Source organism: Phragmites australis, chromosome 5 (genome assembly GCF_958298935.1).
Source record: "Phragmites australis chromosome 5, lpPhrAust1.1, whole genome shotgun sequence".
Lineage (NCBI taxonomy): Eukaryota > Viridiplantae > Streptophyta > Magnoliopsida > Poales > Poaceae > Phragmites > Phragmites australis.
The window spans coordinates 14457034-14477002 of record NC_084925.1 but is presented as its reverse complement, the minus strand read 5'-3'; the positions used below and the strand labels follow the sequence as shown (position 1 = coordinate 14477002).

The window sequence follows — 19969 nt, the reverse complement described above, 5'->3', positions numbered from 1 at the left end:
GCTGACACGTACCAGCTGCTGCTGTCGCCGAACTTGTACCGGTCTAGCGCCCATTGTCAGCGACACCAACGTGGCCGACACGTCCTGCTCCTGGATTTGAGCACGTCGCCCTTTACACCACCACGGATTTGAGCACGGACAGTGGGATTTGCATCACCGCACCGGCCACGAAGAACCCCTGCTTCCACACTTGCCGCGAGCGACAGCCGCCGCACGCAGCTCCCACGCCACCGCACTGGCTGCAGGGTGCAGCCCGACAGCGAATGCCACGCCCAGTATGAACACAATGACCACGGAGGTATCGCCGGCGCCACGCGCGGAATAAAGCTCCAACCTTACTTCTCCATTTTAACGCGATCATTCCTTCTGACCTTCTGGGCTCTCGGTTTGGGTGCACTCCTCCTTGGCCTTGGACAGGGACACCGTCGTCGGCGCCGTTGACAGGAGGATGAAGCAGATGGTGACGATGGCCAGTATGAAGGGAGAAATAGAGAGTGGCTGAATCAGCGAGTAAGTCCATGTGGGATCTGAGTCAGGGGTGCCACGTGTGCAAAATCACCAGTTTTGTAACGGAGGGACAGTTCTTGAATGGTTTTGATATTTAGGGGACAATGGTATCTGGCACCGGAGTTTAGGGATCGTTTTTAAACCGCATGAAGAGTTGGAGGACGAAAAATGAATTTATTTCTTATTTTCTTGTGCACTTAGAAATACAAGTGAAACCCATTTACAAGTGAAAAAGATTACAAGGCTTGAGCGTGTCGGCTGAAAACAGCCAAAAACTTTGAAATTATGCAAATCCCCATATGTTGTTTAGGTCATGTTCTACAGCCATGCAAAATTTCAAATGCTGATTCAATCCATTTGCTAGATTTGAAAAGAACAAATTCTAGGTGTGTTGGTACAAAAGGACAAAAACTGTATTGTTTACACAATTGCTAAAGAAGTTGAATTAGCATTTGAAATCTCACGTGTTGTAGATTATGACCTCACCTATATCTGAGAACTTTTTGCATATTTCTGAGAACCTCCACACATGATTCCTATCGAATTTGCAGAATTTCCAAGTTTTTTGGCAGTTTTCGCAGATATGCCCTCTCCAAGCAGGGCCTTTTGGCTGGAACAGAATGGCAGGCATACATATATGGAATTGTGAGTGTAGTCAGACTGAAATGAGATGTGAAGTGTAAAACCGTTGACTTGGTTTCAGGAACGTGTTGACAATATACAAAATTGTACTTGCAGTGCCTAATTTCTAGTGACCAGTCAAAGAACGTGTTGGACTAGACCAGCGATGCCTGGTAAAGTTAGTCATCTCTGGCTGGCTGGTAGCCTGACAGAGCCGTATAAGATTGTTAACTCGGTCGTACGTGGTATGCGGCTATCTGTTTGTACCATGCGAAAACACGGCACTTCTTGTTTCATTTGCATGCTGAGACCCTTGAGAGTTGAGAATCAACTTGGCATGTCTATATCTGTGGACCTTGTCAGCGACTTCGTGCGTGAATTTGCATGTATGGTCAGGTATGGCAACCTGTGCAGCTGTGCTGATAGGGCCACGACTCTTAACTTCGTTCTAGTTGGACAGCAGGTCCATTATTACCTTTGCCTCCGGGCGTTCTAGCTTGCAGATTCCTTCAGAGCCCAGGCACCCATCTATATAAAGTGCTCCCCGTAGGGGTCATATCTCATCTTCCATCACAACAAGCCCAACTCATTCTGCAAACACTACTTCCCCAAATAAATAAAAAAATTAGCTTGCGGGAAGTCGCAATACGATGGCATCACAAATTGAGAGCCACCGTGCCGGCGCAGAGATCGTCAGTAATGGAGACGCCATTTGCAGGAAGAAGTCCATTGAGGTTCTCGAGGAGCTAGGCCTTCCAAAGGGCCTTCTGCCAATGGAGGACATCGAGGAGTTTGGATACAATCGTGAAAGCGGGTTCATGTGGCTGGTGCAGAAGAAGAAGAAGGTGGAGCACACCTTCAAGAAGATCAAGCAGACGGTGTCATATGCCAGTGAGGTGACGGCGTTCACCGAGAAGGGCAAGCTGAAGAATATCACCGGCGTCAAGACCAAAGAGCTATTCTTGTGGCTCAGCGTGGTGGAGGTGTACGTTCCTGAGTCCTCGCCGGAGAAGGTCACCTTCAAGACTGGCACTGGCCTCTCTGATAGCTTCGATGCCACTGCCTTCGCACTTGGAGAGTGATGGGTCACCCGAATCCCACCTATCTAGTCAATGTTGGGGGCATAAATATATATCCTAAAGCTACTACACGTATGTGGCTACATCTATTTATCTTTCGCATTGTGAACATGTATAACAATATTAGTATATCACCCGAATCCCACCTATCTAGTCAATGTTGGGTGCATAAATATATATCCGATTTTCTTGCTTAAAGTCAGCTCAGCTCAAAGTAGACTTTTACAAAGGAATACTTTCGAAGTTGCGCGGCACAATTTTGCAGCTACCGACACTTTATTATGGTGAAACAAACAAATAAATCATAAAATATAGCACAACAAACATATGTTGCCTTGGAATTCTAAAAACAAAAGCCTAAACACTATCTAAATGTGCTAGAGACTTTTATAATGTCTCTGTCTACCGCAAAAAGAGTTTTGCATCTAGGTTCCAATCATATCAACTACATATGACAATTTTTTTAAATGTAAATGTGGAAATTAATCAGTGCAATAAGTGCAGGATGTAAAGGTAGAGATAATGTAAACTTGGTGCGATGATTTTTCCTAAGGTAACGGAGATTACCAGTCTCCGCTAGCCCTCATTGGAGCACCCTTGCACGGGTAATGCTCCTAGGTTGATGTAGGTGCACTCCAATTGCTCACAATCCGGCTTGAAGCCACTCCTGAACCATCATTGGAGGGTCTCTCAAGACAATATGCCTCCAAGTTGTTAAGGTGATAGAAAGCACAAAATAAGTGTAGGTCACTCAATTGAACTAATATAGGCTCATTGCCTAGATATGATGCACACTAGATCTAAACTAGCACTAATCAATTTCCTTGATCTTCAATGAAATGCTCCATGTGCTCTACACTCTCTCCAATATGTGTCTATGCCTTCCAAATAGTGTGAGCAATCTCAAATAGCTGACCAAGGGGTTTCTGTAGCCCATCAATACTTCCAATAACTCTCAGTTCCAACAAATGCAACTTTGGAACACACACTACTACAGAAAGGGTTATCTTTGGCCCTCTTTTACTACCGATTCAGAAATAACCAGCAGTAATAAAGTATCACTACCGATTCTTACCAAAACCGGTAGTAATAACCCATTCGGCAAAAACCGGTAGTGATAATTAAGTATCATTATCGGTTCAATTAAAAATCGGCAATGATACTATCACTATCGGTTCATATAACACTACTACAGAATCATCTTTATATACCAACCCATCATTGTTGGTGGCTTATGAACCAAAAGTGATGGTACATCACTACCGGTTCGTAAGCCATGCGCAAAAAATATATTATCATGGCTTACGAATCGGTAGTGATAAAGAGAATCACTGCCGGTCGATAGCTAGAACCGGCAGTGATGCTAGTGTTCAGACCAAAAATGTTTATTCATTCCGTTTTTCTCTCACATCCACGTTCGGTCGCATCCTTATCCACTCGATCGATCATCTCTCATGCACAAGCCCGCAACAGCTGCAGTCCACTCATCTCTCTCTCTCTCTCTCTCTCTCTCTCTCTCTCTCTCTCTCTCTCTCTCTCTGCCGAGGAGATCGAAGCAACAGCCTACGGCTCTGTCCACTCATCTCTCTCTCCTTCTCTTTCTCCCTGCCGAGCAGATCGAAGCAGCAGCTGTAGCTCCTCCCCAGCCCCAAGCTAGCTCTACCCAGATCCGCCACAAAGCTAGCTCCATTTTGGCCATCCTCTCCCTCGTTGTGCTAGCTGACATGTGCCGCCGGCACCGAGCTGGTAGTGGTGCCAGCGTGGATGGACACCCGGTTCATCTTCAGGAAGCGATGAGTGGACATGGCGGTGGTGCCGATGCGAAGGTGACTGTGCCGACCAAGTACATGGCGGGGGAGGAGGCGATGTGAATATGTTCTGTGAATTTTGTGAATGTTTTTTGAGTAATCTAAGTGATTTTTGTGAATGTTATGTGAATATATTCTGAGTGATTTTTGAGAATGTTCTGTGAATATGTTATGTGAATGTGTTCTATGATTGTTTGTGAGCAATAATACCGTAGCGGTGGTGCCCGGCGGTAGCAGCGGCGGTAGCACTGTGTCGAGCGGCGCCCGAGGTGGGCGAGCGACGACGGAGTGGGCGTGGGCCGAGCGGGGTTTTTTATTTTTATTTTTTGTTTTCAGAACATGGTAATACTGTCGTTGGACAACAGTCGGCAGTGATAGCAATCGGACTATCACTGCCCGTTTCATCCTGCCGGTTCCAAAACTGGCAGTGAAAGTCAGTTTGGAACCGGCGGTGAATAGCTGTTTTGTAGTAGTGTAATGAACTGGTAGTGATACTTAAATATTACTTCAGTTCTAGCTATAAACCGACAGTGATAATTAAAGCATTATAACTGCCGATTCGTTATATTAACCGGAAGTGATAATAAAATGCAACCTATCTTTGAAAATTCATAACTTTTTCATACGAAATCAGATGGAGACAAACTTTATATGAAAATTATGGACCTTACATGTGAGTGCATGTCGAAATCTTTCCCAATTTAGATGATAATTTTTTATTTGAAGAAATATAAATGCATAAATAATCATCCAAAGTTTAAAAGAATAAATTACCCTATAGCCATCAACTAAAACTGTGAGGTGAGATGATAAGGAAGCTTCACGCGAGGGCTAAGGTCGCGGGTTCGACTCTAATAAACTACTCATGCATGTAATTTGCTATATTCGCGGGTCCGACTCCCACAAAAGTCACAGGGAGTCATCAAAAGCTAGAAAAGCCGTGGGGTTTCGTTCGTCGAATGCAATTTTTTTGGTCCAAAAAATATCGGATTTGGGACCAACTATCACTGCCAGTTCATAATATAAATCAGCAATGATAACTCTATTACTCCCGGTTTCAAAACCGACAGTGATAACCTTTTCTGTAGTAGTAACAGGAAATTCACTTGGCTCACTAGAAGATCCAGTGTCTGATGAGTATTGAACCTTGAATAAAATTCGTCCAGTGGACCTCTCCCAATTGCATTCCTGTGGTGCAAAAATCAAAAACTATATTTCAATGGTAACATTTTTCTCCAGGCTACGATTTTGATGATCATGAACTATATGGAGAGCTTGTGAAGAGTTCTACATATTCACATTGAAATCTTGAGCTCAACCCATTTGATAAAAAACAAATTTGTGGGATATGACCAATTCAGTTATCTCTTTGTCCTAGCTTCGCTTCTTTTGTTTGGCTTCACTTTTCCTCACTTCCTTGATTTATTGGGTCTTGTTTTCATATATTAGGACTAGACAACCTAGTGTGCATCACCACTGCACTACTAGCCAAAAAATGAAGTCAAGCTAATAAACCAAAACCACTCTTTATAGTTCTCCTAAGTGATGCTCTTAATGCCATGATCACTTAAGCTAAAATCTAGAAGACCCAAGTTTCGAAGAGAACTTGCAATGTTATCCATTATGCAAAGAAGAAATATTTCACGCATATATGTAATTGCCAAGATTCGCTACCTTAGCTTAACATTCTGTTTGTAAACATTGTACTCTTTATTTAAATATATTATAATAAGTGGGAAAACCCTACTATTTCACTCAACAAGTTGCACACATGTCAATATCAATATCAATGTTGATGTGTTGATGTCCTCAATGCAACAGCCAGTACTTCAATAGGCAGGAGAGAATGAAGGAGGTAAGGGATCTATCTATGATTGGTAGGAATATAGCTATTCTTGTACATTGAAAAGAATGGTTGTATGACCGAGAATGACGACTAGAAGATGGTGAATAGGCACCTTACCAAATTATTAGATAGCCTCTTCCTAATCTTTCACCCTACGCACCTCAAAACCAAGAGCGGAAGCAACACAAGGAGAGAAACAAGTCACAATAAAAATCTCCCAGGAAAACAAGGCACTCATGTATAAAATTGAACCCTAGGTTCCATAGAACACCATTCCAAGAGTCATAGCCACAATAAGATAACAACTTGAAGGTGGAACACTAAGATCCAAGGAAATGAATACCGGGTAAAGAAATTCTTCAAGTTGATAGATCTAGAGGCAAGGGAGATTCAAGATCAATTTATATGTGAATTTTATGGCTCTACCAACAAGAAGAATAACTTCAAGGTGAAGGAAAATTCAGCTCTCAAGCAAAATGAAAATCACAACGAAAAACTAAAAACTCGCGACAAAGCAATGAAGCTAATAGAGGGAAATTAGAAGGAGATAAACATAAGCATAAGAGGCAACATGATTTGCATTACTTGTAAAGGACAACCCTATTTTTTTTGACGGATTATAAAATATTTTACATACAAAAAAGCTCTCACCTAATACATAGGCTAAGTACTCCCCTCACCCTTATAAAACCCTAGCTTACAACTCTCAAATGGTAGGCTCGCCATCTCACACAGCCCTCCTCCTCTATTTATAGGCCTAGGGAGGTTCCTTGATGCTTAAGTTTTCTTATTCCCAAAGTAACCCTCTCTTCCAATGCACTCCTATCTACCACCAGAGATATTTTGGTCCAATTTTTTCTCCATCTATCGAACGGTCGTGGTGCCTTCATGATTTAGCTTTGTCTTGACGTAAGCTTCATGATGATACCACGTGTATTCCATCCTTCCACGGTTTTGAGGCCAAACTGTGAAACTGATTTGCACACTTCTCAAAGCACGACTCACCGTCACTTGCTTATACCTTAAGCAGGTGATCCGAGATGGTGCCACATATATATACGAAACCGAGGAGCCCTGTGGAGGACAAGTCAGAACAATTCTTCACAAGCAATACGAGTTCCACTGGCCAACAAAAGCCAAGGAGGAAGTTACCAACTAGGTTTAGATCTATCTACCACACCCCCTTATAACAAGCTCAAATTAATACAAGACAAATATGACATAGGATTATTATCCTCGGGAAGGTCTAGACTTGCTTAAAAATCCAGGTGTGTTTCTCTTGTGATTCGTCTACTCAAAGCATCTCATATCCTTCAATAAGTTCGTTAGATCGACGATTTACTAGTCGTCGATAGCTAGCGCCGTTCATAGGGATCATGACAAAAGGCGTTGAAGAGTCTACACATGATATGCTATTGACATTGCCCAAAGCTTCACCGAAAACTATTTTTTAGATGAGGGATTCTATGGCAACTTTACCTCTCTTCCCGATGAACTAGTGATCAATCGGGTAGATTTCGGCGATAAACTTTCTAGTGACGATTCAAGTGACGAGATAAGTCGATTTATGGATCAATGCACCAAAGATTATGGTATCTAGTTTGAACCACTTGGTTGCTAAGAAAACTATAGATGTCTATTTCACAACAAGTCGAGATCAATCCTCAGGACTTCTAACAACATGGATTTCAAGATATCAATCCGGAGCAATCCGATGAAGCATATATGATGGATCTATACACCTCCTCCAGTGGAGGTTACCCTCGAGCAGTTTTCATCATCGAAAACAAGGGTGATGGTCTGGGTCATCATGACAACAACCCTGTAAATGCTTGGGGTCCTCCAGCCTCGGTGGCAGGCAATGGTCAGCCTTCCGTGGACACACCACCTCCGGCCCTTATCGGGGCCCCAATCATATAGTCTCCGGATCATCAACAAGAGGCTAACCATTTAAATCCACGACTGCAAAGAGGATCCTCCTTCTATGAAAAGCCCTCATGCGCCCTCTGACCGCAATTATGACTGCCCTAGCTAGGAAAGATTGGTTAAACTCAACGGTCAACTTGACAAAAGAGATTATGCTCCATGCTGAGAACTCTCATCTGGCCCTGGCAGGAAACAATACTAACCGGGGTGGGCCAGGCAATCCTCCATCACGAGATGCATCGAACCCAGAGAGGCATAACCCTAGGAACAGGACTTCCACCTCTCTAGGTCGGATGTATTTATTAAATTTAACAATTCCTGTTTAATTTTATTTGTATTTATTACTTACTCAAAACTTCAATCATGATGCTAATGATACTCATGAATGCTTATTTACCCAATTAAGAATTTTGGGATGTTACAATCAGATATCTAAAAGAAATCTCGGATACTGGATCGGATCTCAGATAGTTATATCGGATATCAAATTCGAATGTAGAGAGTCAAGTATCCGTTGAATATTGGATATCCAAGAATAAAATCAGATATATCCAAAGACTATATGATGACTATCTGAGCATATCTTCCGGAGCTTGTACCTTTTTCATACGGAGTCAGATGGATATGATATTTATATGAAAATTCTAGCCCTACCAGAACTAGTGATGTAGAGCTAAACGTATGACTTGTTTCACGCGGCTATACCGCTCTTAAAATCCTTCCTATTTGAACCGGCAAGAGAAGTCATCATTCAACTAGAGTTTTCTAGAAAGACTTTCCATTGATTTCTGGGCCCTGTCTTGCTTATTATTTAAGTGGGATAGGAGCACTACTTGCTTTGTCTTTGCTGGCATTGCTTGAATATAGGCTCATAGAATATTCTTTCGGCATGCAAAATCAACAAGATCTACAAGTTTGTAGTTGATATTTTTTTTTTCATTTAAAGTCATTAATATGTTAAAATAATTAATAGAAACTTTAGCTAGCATATCGGGTACTTGTAACTTCTCGCCCTAACATGAGTCCTTCCATGGGACTATATTGCTAATTTACTAGTTAGACCTCTAATATAGCTGAGTTTTGGATACGTGGAATAGTCGAACAATCATAATATACATGATATAAATGGTTGTTGCATTTACTCAATAGTCAAAAAATGTTTGTGACCGACATTGTCTGCATCTGACTGGTTACATATTCGATCTGTATTCGTGATCGAGACTATTCACATCTGTATTTGTATTCGACGCTGATTCCGATTAAAAAAAATATGAGATAAGATATATGATCAGCGATATCTTCTGTATCCGATTCGATTACATCCCTAATTACTTAACAAATTTCTTGTAACGCTCAACAAAAAGAATCCATCACTACTTTTCATCACTAATGCTCTTATTTCTTGTAATGGCAATAGTTACTGTATGGCTGGCCGCATATTTGCCACGTCTTATTTCTATATCCTAGTTTTTTTTTTTAATCTTAGCAGTAGGTTGGCTAGTCACCAGGTTCCTAGGTCAATCGTGTCGAGGAACACAGGACGCTACCAGAAGGTTTGGTACCATAATTTTGAACGAGGGGCGTGAACCAAATTAATCCAGGTCGATTACCTAGCTAGTAGCTATTTCTTAAATAAGTTAGTATTGTCCACTAGGTACATGCACAAAGGATCACATCCTAGTATCATGCACGGAAGATCAAGTTGCAAGAAATACCGATCCATCATCTCAATCTAGTATATAAAATACAAGTTGATTTTTATATCATCTTTTTCTTATTTTTCTTCTATCTACTAATTTTTTAAAATTTTAAATAATTTACCCACCTTTTCTACCTACACTCTCCTCCTAGCTCCCCTACCTCGTATCAGCTATAAATAGGAGACATATTTTACTAATGAAAATAGATAAATAAATTAAAAAAGAAATTAGCTGATATTCTCCTCCTTTTCAGATTCCATCTGAAATCAAACTACGGTATCGCTCCTGATGTATTCATTCGGTAACGCTCATATGATACATCCACATCTCTATAACTTGAGTTTATGTTTGATGTTACTATTTCTAATACTTGTATTTTTATTGCAACACACGATCACTTAGCTAGTCATAAAATAAAAAGAGAGAAAAAGAAATAAAAAAAATGAAATGAAATGGGCTTCCATATAGTGGCCCATCTAACCCACATACTCATCACGTTCCATACCCTCCTCTACTTAGACTCATACGGAATACCACGCATAGCAGCCACCGTCGCTGCCACCGCCATTCTCCCCCTCCTGCTCTTTATTTTTCCACGGAGCACCAGGAGCGTGCTCCATTTGACCACGCCCAAACCCTCCACTATCTCCTCACCTCATGCCACAGTCCTACTATCACGACCTATCGGCATCGTGATGGCGCACCGGGAGCATGGACGTCCTGAACCATCCATCCACCTAGGATCGTACCGTCGTGGAATGAGATTCGGTGACTCCTGTTTACCGTGCCTGCTGGGGTCACGCACGGCGCGCCTTCACCAACTCAAGTCCATCCGAACCGTTCATCTCACGATCAGACGGCTGAAAAATCCTATACCTCTCCTTGCTCCCCCGAAAGAAGCCCAACAAACCCAGTAACGAGCCCTTTGAACCCTAAAACCCTTTTCCGCCCCCAGGCTACCAGTAACGGCCGTCTCTCCGGCTGCCTACAAAGCGCCGCCCACCCGAATCCACCAGACCGCAGCAGAGATGGCCAGCGCCGGCGGCTTCCTCGCCGACGTAAATGACCCCTGGTTGAAGCCGCGGCTGCTCCGCGCGGTGGTCGCCGAGCGGCTGCCGCAGCCGGGCGGCGCTGAGCTCCCGCCGGCGGAGGTCGCATCCGTCCTCGAGGCGGTGCGCACGCACGGCCTCCTCACGGAGGTCCTCCCGGACCACCCGCCGGACCCCAAGCTCGCCGAGGCGTGGCGTGCCGCCGTCGACGCCTGGGTCGAGCGGGTCGACGCGCTTGTGGAGAGCGACTCGGTATGTTGTCGTCTGATCCCTCTGCTCTCTGCGTTGATAATTTAGTACAGTCTGGGTCGAATTTTGACGCTTTCTCCTGGGATTTAGGCTACTGTGCTGTAATTTTCTTTAGAAAAGGTTATCTTTTTAGAGAAAAGGCCCTAGGATGGTGTGAAGGAAATGTTTCACAGCAGAATGCTTGAGAAGGGATTACTTTGGCTGGTGTAAATTCCATAAGGATGTTCTCCATATAGGTGTGCCTGTGTCAATTTGAAGCTAGAGAGTAGTGTTTTTATGGCAAGTTTGCTCGATTTAATTATGAACTAGCTCTGTGAGAAACTTTAGTGGGATTTCATGGGAGGGACATTGGGTAAAATAAACCGTAGATGGTCATATGCGTTTGGTTTTATCACACAGGCATGGGGTCACTTCAATTTTGAAGGTTTAGGTTAAAGCTGTGAAGTAAGTAACTGAAGTCAAACTTACTTAATCACGTTACTTCGGGCCATAATGTAGTTAATTGATAGATATATTGATGTGGCAGCGTCCATATGGTGCAATTAAGATATTCCAATTTCATAAATTGCAGGGTTAATGTGGGCAAGTTTAAATATCTGTATATATTAAGCAATTCAAGGGCCTCCCTTGCTTGATTTACTTAATTTCATATGTTAAGCTAGTGCACAGTTGTATTGCTTTACTTCATCTATTTGTGTTTTGTCCGGTTGTTTGTTTTTCTGCTTCAATTTACACCATGGATCGATGCCTTCACATTTTTTATGATTTATTGTAAATGAAAAAGTGAATCAGAGAGCTTTTACTAATATGCTTACCTTTCTGTTTGACAATTTTTTAGACATACAGTTGTTGGTTGGGTACTTGCTTTCTTGGTGTGACTTTCCAAGAGTGCAGCAATGAGCGCTTTGCAAAATCATACTCCAATTGGTTTGAGAAGATTCTGAGTAACTTGCAGGTAATACATATAATTTCTTGCAATTTATATAGAAGTTATGTGCACAAATTTATAACTTATATTATTCTTAGAAGTTGGTTTGATTTTTTTTCATTCGTCACCGTTTCAATTTCAGGGTAATCCCATTATTAACTTAGTCAAAGATGTATTTAGCGTCTTACAATTGCTTGATAATAAATTTCAATAAGAATATAGACCATGAAACTGATACTGCTATCTTTAAGTGGTATCGGAGTGAACCACAATTTTTCTAATTGTATTTTGCTAAAGCAGACATCTTTTAGTGCTATGGAAAAGCTTTAAACTGAATGAACTAGCAGATTCCTGACATGGTTTACCCTGGCAGGAGTTATATTTGATGTGTACTAGGTTATATACAAGTGCTTCAGGAATAGGATTATAGCCATAAATTCTTGAGATTGACTGTACCTATGAAAAAGCAGATGGAGCAAATTCTCTGTGGTATCTTCTTGCGAGTAATACTCATTCTAAATTTATTATAACTTAGGCTCACTTGATTCTTCTTGATTGATGGTACTTTCTTAGAGAGTCTGGTTTTGTGTTGTTCAGAACACTTTATTATGCCTTTGTTTGTTTTCTGATACATTGTGCTTGTTTTGAAGTCAAGTTTAAGCTGAAGCACCAACTAAAGAAAAATCTTGACTGAAACATGAAATGCTAGTCGACATTTTCTTCCTTCTAGATCTAAATCCAAGAAGTACAAGTCCACAACTATCTAGACCTTGTCTTTCTAGAATCCTCAGACTAAGCATCAATCCATTAAAAACTTCATGTGTTCACTATGCCACCTCTTTGTAGATTGATGATCTGTTTCAATCTTGATTCATGTTAAGGTACAACTAATTAATGTCCATAAACCACAGCCAATCAGTCTTGAACTATGGTTCATCATGTAATGCTATCCATCTCGTTCAGTATGTAGACCCATAATTGGTTAGTTTTAACCGGACAGTACAGGTTACATCGATTTCTCTTTATTTTACCTTGACCGTTTTGCATTTTAGCTGTAAATTTTATACAATACCAGCTACTTTTATCTGTTCTAACATTGGTTTTACACAATGCAATAATAAGATTTAGTATAACCTATGCACATGAGGGCTGACGATCGGCTAATGAAAAAAAAAATCAGTGGCTTCGAAAAGCATTAGGCGCCAGGCTGCCAATTGAGTGGCTCCTAGAGCCTAATCACTGGTTAGGCTGGCTAGGCCAGATGTTAGCACTGCTTAGGGCCTATTTGGCAGAACTCCTAGAACAGCTCCTAGAGTGGAATCAGGGGGAGCTCTACCAAACAACAGTTTTCAGTTTTTAGCTCCCAGAGTGATTCTGTGGGAGTGATTCACTGAAATGAACTAAACGGTGAGAGCTGAAAAAAGTAGTTTTCCCTGATTCACTTTCCACACAGAATCACTTCCTTCATAGAGTTTACTCTAGATAATCACTTTCAGTCACAAAATCACTTTCTTCAGATAATCACTCCCTCAGGTATATGTGCATCATCATAGATTATTGTTATACTGATGTATACTCTTTTCCTTTTAGCAGGAACCATCTAGCTTGCAACTTGTTACTACTGTCTCTTGTACTTCCATGTCTGATCTATTTGTGAGGTAAGTAATGTAGGATTAGCGTCCTTTGACTAGCTTAAGCTTCCGAGCATGTTTTTTGATTGTATGTATTCTGGAACTGTTCTGTGCTGTTAATCGGTATGTGTTTAAACAGATTAAATTACGCAGTGGTATTTATCAAGTGAGCCACCACGGATAAAATCACTCTCAAAAAATTCTTAGTGTTCGCAAGGAATTTGCAAGTGGGACCCAATCACCAATGTCTGAATGGAACTTCTTCATTCTTTGAAATGTATATTTGGTTTGGTCTAGGAAAAAAAAGGGATGAATATGTTCATTCCATTAGTTGTGATTTACTTCAAAGAGCAATAAAGATTCATCTAACTAATTCATATTTGATGAAAAATTGCTCCTTTTCTTCTCGTCCGCCCCTTTTTTCCTGATGATATTGTGAAAATCTGATCTACAAAACTGATGCCAATGCTACTTTGTGAGATCCTACTACATTATTACTTTCATAATAGAGGTCGAACTGCCATTGAAATTTGGCTTGTATTGGTCTGTTTAGCAGTTTTCTAGTAGGCCATGTAATTAGGTGTTAAGTAGACATGGCTCCTGCCACTATCCTGCAATAATGGAAAAGGTTGTAAACTGGATGTTCTATCTTCAGTACAGTTACAAACTTCAAATTCCATGTTTGTAATAGACTAATAGTTGATGTGCTATGCCAATCTGTCTCAACTGTAAAGTATAGCAGCTTTGTAGGTTGGTCGCTTCAGAATTTACAATTTTGATTACTTGAAATGCTAAAATTTGAGATTTTATTCATTGCGTTTTATTCTGCATGGGTCTCATTTGTTTGCGTAAAAGCAACATAATTTGTTTTCTGATTAGGTTGGCGAAGTTTTTGAGCCTAAAGAAAGAGGCGTCATCCTTTGCTGGAAGGGTTGTTGAACCGGTGCTGCGGCTTTTAAATGAGACTGGTCCAGTAGCTGTATGATCGACTCTTCTCATCTAAAGACTTTTCTGTTTCCCATAAACCACTCAAGAGGAATATGTTTAATCATGTATATTTTTGCAGGACGAAGCAGTTGATTTGCTGAGGACAGTTATTAAATTGTACCCATCATCTGTGAATCGGCACTACAATAAAGTACATCTTATTTTTATTTTCTAATCCATGTTATATTTTGAGTAAATACATAGTGCTCAGTCTCCAAGGAAAAAAAGGAAGAAGAGAAGTTCTTCTCAAATAGCTTAAAAAAAACTTTACCTATTCACAGCATGTTGTTTTTGCTCTTGGATAAATGTTGTAATACCCCAGCCCATTAGTGTTCTTGGTAGTCTAGGTAGCTTATAAGTCTAAGCAGTCTAAACATAATATTTTCGGGTTAACCCTTTTATACGAAGGACAAAAGTATAAGAGAGGTGCTATGCATACGTGGGCCTGCCCCACAGGTGGGCTGGGCTCCAAGCGGATTTTGGACACGGAGTGTTACAGATGTAGCCAGTAGGATCATAGAAGTTGGAACTTGATACAACTTTGTTTCTTGATGATCTTCTCAGTATATATGGATCAAAGAATTGAACAGCTGTTGGAGTTCTAGATTTCTCACGGGCTACTCGTTATTTTGTTGATATTGTAAATGCAGACTGACTGGGGATGCAAGAGTTCCTCTGTTCTGTGATTGTTCCTAGTCGTTTTCTTTTGCATTGCTTATTTTGGTTTTAGATAATGCACTGCCTAAGAAATGTAGTTTCCCTGTAAGTTTTTATTCTAGTAATGATTGCTAGAAGACTGATTGTGATGCAGAGTTTCCAGAAGTTTGCTAATCGCTAGTGTCACTAGAAGTAGACATGATACCGTATATGTGTAATAATATTTGAATCACCCTAACTGTTCTACTCTTACAATTTTTGTACTTACATTTACAAATTTCAGGTTGAATCTGCCATTGCAGCAAAGGTTATGAGTACAGAAGTCAGTGTAAAACCATGTGAGGTGAGGGGTGTATCCCTTGATGTTCTATCCGAGTAATTTGAATTCAATATGGAGCACACATTTCTCTTTTTTTGCTTAACTTTCTTGTCCCTTGTAATAAAATTTCCGGGAGTCCCCTGACCTCTGCTGTTCCATCACTCCAGAAATTTGCAAGAGCCTTAGCATTGTTACCTTCTGTCCGAGTATCTGAGGACAGTTGGTCACTGATGATTCGGAAGGTATTGATTGTGGTAAACAATCTTTTGAATGATGCTTTTATTGGGCTTGAAGAAGGTAAGATATCACAGTTTGCTGCTAATCTTATTTTAGTTCCACCATTTCAGGGTGATTTTTAACCATTTACTGTTGCAGATAAGAAAGGCCATGATATTATGTTGCTACTAGTTCCACCTGGAACTGATCCTCCACCAACATTGGGAGATCAAGCAAGGTCTGGAGGCAATGTACATGTCACGAAGAAATTTCGTGTCTGTACTGTTCCTACCATTTCAGCTCTTATCCATTGCTGCAGTGTGATGCTGACTAGTTATTATGCAGTTCAGGTTTGACCAAAAGCAGAACATTTCTGTATATTACCTAGCGGCGCTCATAACCTGCTATTGTGAGATACAATTTCATTCTAAGTTGTGCTTTTTTTTTGGCCAAAAGGTCAACATTCCAATGCGTGCTTTGGTAGCTTTGATACGAAGAGTGCTGTTAGTTGATGGATCATTGCATAAAAAGTTGTTCCCTTCAACAACTTCCTTGCATCAAGAGCTTATTTGCTTTGAGCTTCCGTCATTGCATTTATCTTTCTTGGATTTGCTCAATGCAACTATTAAAGGAATGAGAAGGTAACTCTCAACTAACATTGTCTCTCTGAAGGCATAGATCATCTACATTTTGTTCTTGGTCTAGTGAAGGTGTGAAGAAAATATCATGTACGGAAGCAATTAGACTATTTAACTGTGACTAATTCTTGAAAGAAAATTGAGACTTCTATAGAACTTCTCTTTCAGTTGATGTTTGAATTTAAGCTAAGATAGAAAAGGACTAATTTAGACTATCATCCTGCAGCCAACTTTTACCACATGGTGCTAGTATCATTCGGCTTATAACAGAGTACTTGCAAATAGCAAAGTTGCCTACTTTGAGGACAAAAGTTTATAGCATTGTGCAGTTGTTGCTGACCTCCATGGGTGTTGGTAGGTGATTCTTTATTTCTTCCGTATTCCTTTGCAGTTGTATAATTGTTGTTTTAAACTTACTACAATTGATTATAAGTTATTGTCACTGTAGTTAAGCCTCTGTCGTAGTAATATTGTGATAGCATCTCAGGCTAGAATTGTACTTGAATGGCTGTTTTTCGGAATTAGTAACAAATTGAGTGCAGCTTCCTTCAAAGGATTTTTAATTTCGAAGACAAGTAATATTTAAATATCTTCAGCATGTTGTGTTAGCAAATTTGTAATGACTTTTACTGGTTAAGGTTTCCGAGAACTATAGTTGATTATAAACCTTTGACAACGATGTATGTACCTGCCCAGGGTGTTTCCTCAAGCATTGCTAACAAGTGAACAGTTTAAAACTTGGAGATATGTCCGAATTGTTTGATAGGGTTTAACCATTCATGCAATTCCTCAAAACTGTAAATGCTTAACTTTACATTGACATTCCATCAGGATTGGTTTACTTTATGCTTTTCTTTTGGAAATTTGCGTTGTATCCATATGCATGTTTAGTACATATCCTTGGTTTTTTCTTTTTGGTCAATTTCCAGTTGCATCCGTTCTGAACAAATGTATTTTTTTATCAGGGATGTCTCTGCACTTGCTTGATGCAACAGTCAGCAATGTAGTTGCTGATCTGAATGGTGGTGATGGAAATGGCATGTCTATAGTCTGCACAAATCCATCAGAAGTGACAAGTGAATCATCATCAAAAAGTTATTCCAAGAAGAGGAAGCAAGAACCACAAATACAAAATTCAGTTGTCTCAGCTTCAGAGAAGGCAGGAATCAGCCCATGGAAAAGGAAAAGTTCTTCCATGCCAATTGCATCAAAGAAAATGACTCCTGAAACTACTGGAGATGTTAGAATGTTAACTCCACTGTCTGTCAAAATAGCCGCAGTAGAAACATTGGAAATTCTTCTGAATGTGGTATGCTTAAATCTAACCTTCTTTTCATCATCCATTCATCCTATTATTTGTTCATGCCTTTCGTTTTTCTTTTGCTAGATCTTTGATTTGCTTGGCAATCCTTGTTCTGTATAAATGTAGACGTCCAAGAGAAACAAAACTTTATATATGATGTGGTGTCCAGATATCAAATTTCGAGGAAGTTTCGAGCAGTGGACCAAATTGAATTGTCATGACTTATAAGATATTTTGTAAATTTAAATGATGAAATGAGGGAAAGTTCTTCTTGAAGCAAATTGGTATCACATCGTATGGTTTTGTACGCTCCCAAAACATAGAAAATTCTTGGTGCTCATTTTCAGACCATAGCTGAAATAGTTGCTACGACCAATTTAGAACAGTTATATTCTAGAGAGATATTATGAAAGATGAAAGTGCGATAATATAAAGTGCCCAAAGCATGATCGATATCCAAAGTATTGAGACTTAACTTCGCTTTCATGGTTTGAATGGGAAGAAAATGACGCTCATGCTGCATGAATCGGTAATGCAACCAGCATATCTGGTGTTATTTCAATCATTATATCAAGTCAGTGAATTTAAATTATAAATTTTTGTAACATGTGAGTGAAATTAGCTTTTGAAGTTTGTTTTTATGGGGAACAGTGGGTGAGGGCCCTACTGCCATATATGAAAGTGTAATATAAAAGATAGTACAGAGAAACGTGAAGATCCTGCCAAGTGGAGAAATATTGTTTCAATTGCATTTGTACTTATTGCTGTTTCAATGTCAGTTGGCATTTACAGTAGTGTCTCTCATGTTAATGTTGTTAAGTACAATATTTAGATGTGATATTCATGATTCAATTTATCACCCGGAGCAGGGGGGTTCATTGCGGACAGATCACTGGAGGTCAGAAGTGGATTTGCTCCTAATTAACGTAGCTACAAGTGTTTGTGACACAGGAGGGAGTTACGAGCAAAAACCATTCACAGTTGGGGAGCCAAGCATATCAGACCTCCAACTTGCTTCATTGAAGGCACTGCTGGCATCTTTTCTTTCTTCTCCTCATGCCCGCACTCCTTACTTAGCCAAAGGAATCGAACTCTTCAGAAGAGGTAATATCTTTTAGCATGTTAGTATTTTATGGATGGGGTATTTGAATTTGGTTCCTAATTAATGTTCAGTTAATTGAAAGAAAGGTTTGGATGCAATGGAATATTAGCTGACAAGAATGAACAGTGCCCTAATTTCCTGACATGACACAGTTTTCATACGAAAACAACATAAATAAGTAATAATTTGTATCTTTTGTTCGTTGCAGGGAAGCTAGAGATAGGCACTAAGCTTGCAGAGTTTTGTTGGCGTGCTTTGCTGGCTTTGGACGTCCTTATGCACCCTCGAGCCCTTTCTCTAGAAAGAGCAGCTCCTTTAGGCCCTGGACTCAACTATGGTGCACCGGAAAAGGCAGTTTTTGGTGCTGGAAAATACATGTTTTCACCATCGCGAGACCACTATCAAGCTATGGAGGTTGAAGACATGTATGATGATTGGTTGGTATCCAACAAGGATGATGAATCAGCAGAGGCTCCAGTGAATGATACAGCGGTCATGACGTTGGAGGATGAAAGGCAACTCAACCCCATAACAGAAGATCCAAAAATTGATCCATCCAGAATTGCAGATGCAGTACAATATGTCGTGGCGTCCAGCAAGAGTGATGTAAAAATGGTAGATGCAACTGCAGACGAACTTGTCATGCCAAACACAATGGATAATCCTTCCAGCTCCAATGCTGTTTCAACTCCGGGACACACAACAAATTCTGATTCACAGAATCATATGATAGCATCATTTCCTGAGCAGAAGCGCATTGATCACGTTAGCCATCTTGAGAACAAAAGCTCAGTTATCGATGCCCCATTCAGAAAACTGGGAACTTCAGATGAAGCTTCAGTTGTTCCAGATGTTGCTTCAAGCAGCCATCAAGCACCAGGAGGCTCTTCAACCAGCTTCGCGGAATTGTTTGGTTCGGAGTCGGACGTTGAGTCAGAGTCAGAAGACTCAATGCCAGATATTAAGGACGGGGACCCTGACTCTGACTAGTGTTCATTACTGTTTGTTACTTTTTTATGGCTCCCTGAGTTCACCTTTTTATTTTAGGTACAGACCAATGACATAAACGGTTGTTGTAATCTGTTACATCCCAACGAAAATTTTGTGGTGTTATTTTATTGTTGTGCCTAGAGGAACGCAGTTTCTGAAGCTATTGATGGTGGCAGATGTGGATGCAGTGCAGTAGCTCGCGTTGTCTGTTGAGATGAGTGAGTTTGATAGGAATATTTTCTGACATTTGACCACCAGTACGAACACATGCTTATACATTTTTGTTTAGAATAATACAAAATACTTCAAAGTGGATCAGAAACTGGAGTCCTACCTAATATTGATGATTTACAGGAACATGGAGGGCTAGATTAAAGATCAATCAACTTGGAGATAACGAAAGAGCTAGATTA

At 40.4% G+C, this 19969-nt stretch overlaps 2 protein-coding genes across 4 annotated transcripts; both read left to right on the top strand.

Annotated features, from left to right (window-relative positions):
* The first annotated feature begins 1678 nt into the window (after window positions 1–1678).
* LOC133918829 (uncharacterized) lies at window positions 1679–2407 on the top strand. Its single transcript, XM_062362905.1, has one exon. The coding sequence runs from the start codon at window positions 1779–1781 to the stop codon at window positions 2208–2210; it is 432 nt and encodes a 143-aa protein (XP_062218889.1). The 5' UTR covers window positions 1679–1778; the 3' UTR covers window positions 2211–2407.
* Window positions 2408–10387: 7980 nt separating this feature from the next.
* On the top strand, window positions 10388–19719 carry LOC133918828 (uncharacterized). Of its 3 annotated transcripts, none has more exons than XM_062362903.1 (13): window positions 10388–10788; window positions 11624–11740; window positions 13307–13371; window positions 14224–14323; window positions 14411–14482; window positions 15272–15331; window positions 15475–15604; window positions 15683–15873; window positions 15980–16164; window positions 16388–16515; window positions 17127–17470; window positions 18334–18568; window positions 18775–19719. In XM_062362903.1, exons 1-13 carry the CDS (start codon window positions 10516–10518, stop codon window positions 19554–19556), a joined length of 2682 nt encoding a protein of 893 aa, XP_062218887.1. In that variant the 5' UTR covers window positions 10388–10515; the 3' UTR covers window positions 19557–19719. The 3 variants fall into 3 exon arrangements, with proteins under 3 accessions (XP_062218887.1, XP_062218886.1, XP_062218888.1); XM_062362902.1 differs by having other exon boundaries at window positions 13304–13371; XM_062362904.1 differs by lacking the exon at window positions 15980–16164 and having other exon boundaries at window positions 13304–13371; window positions 15683–15761.
* Window positions 19720–19969: the final 250 nt, after the last annotated feature.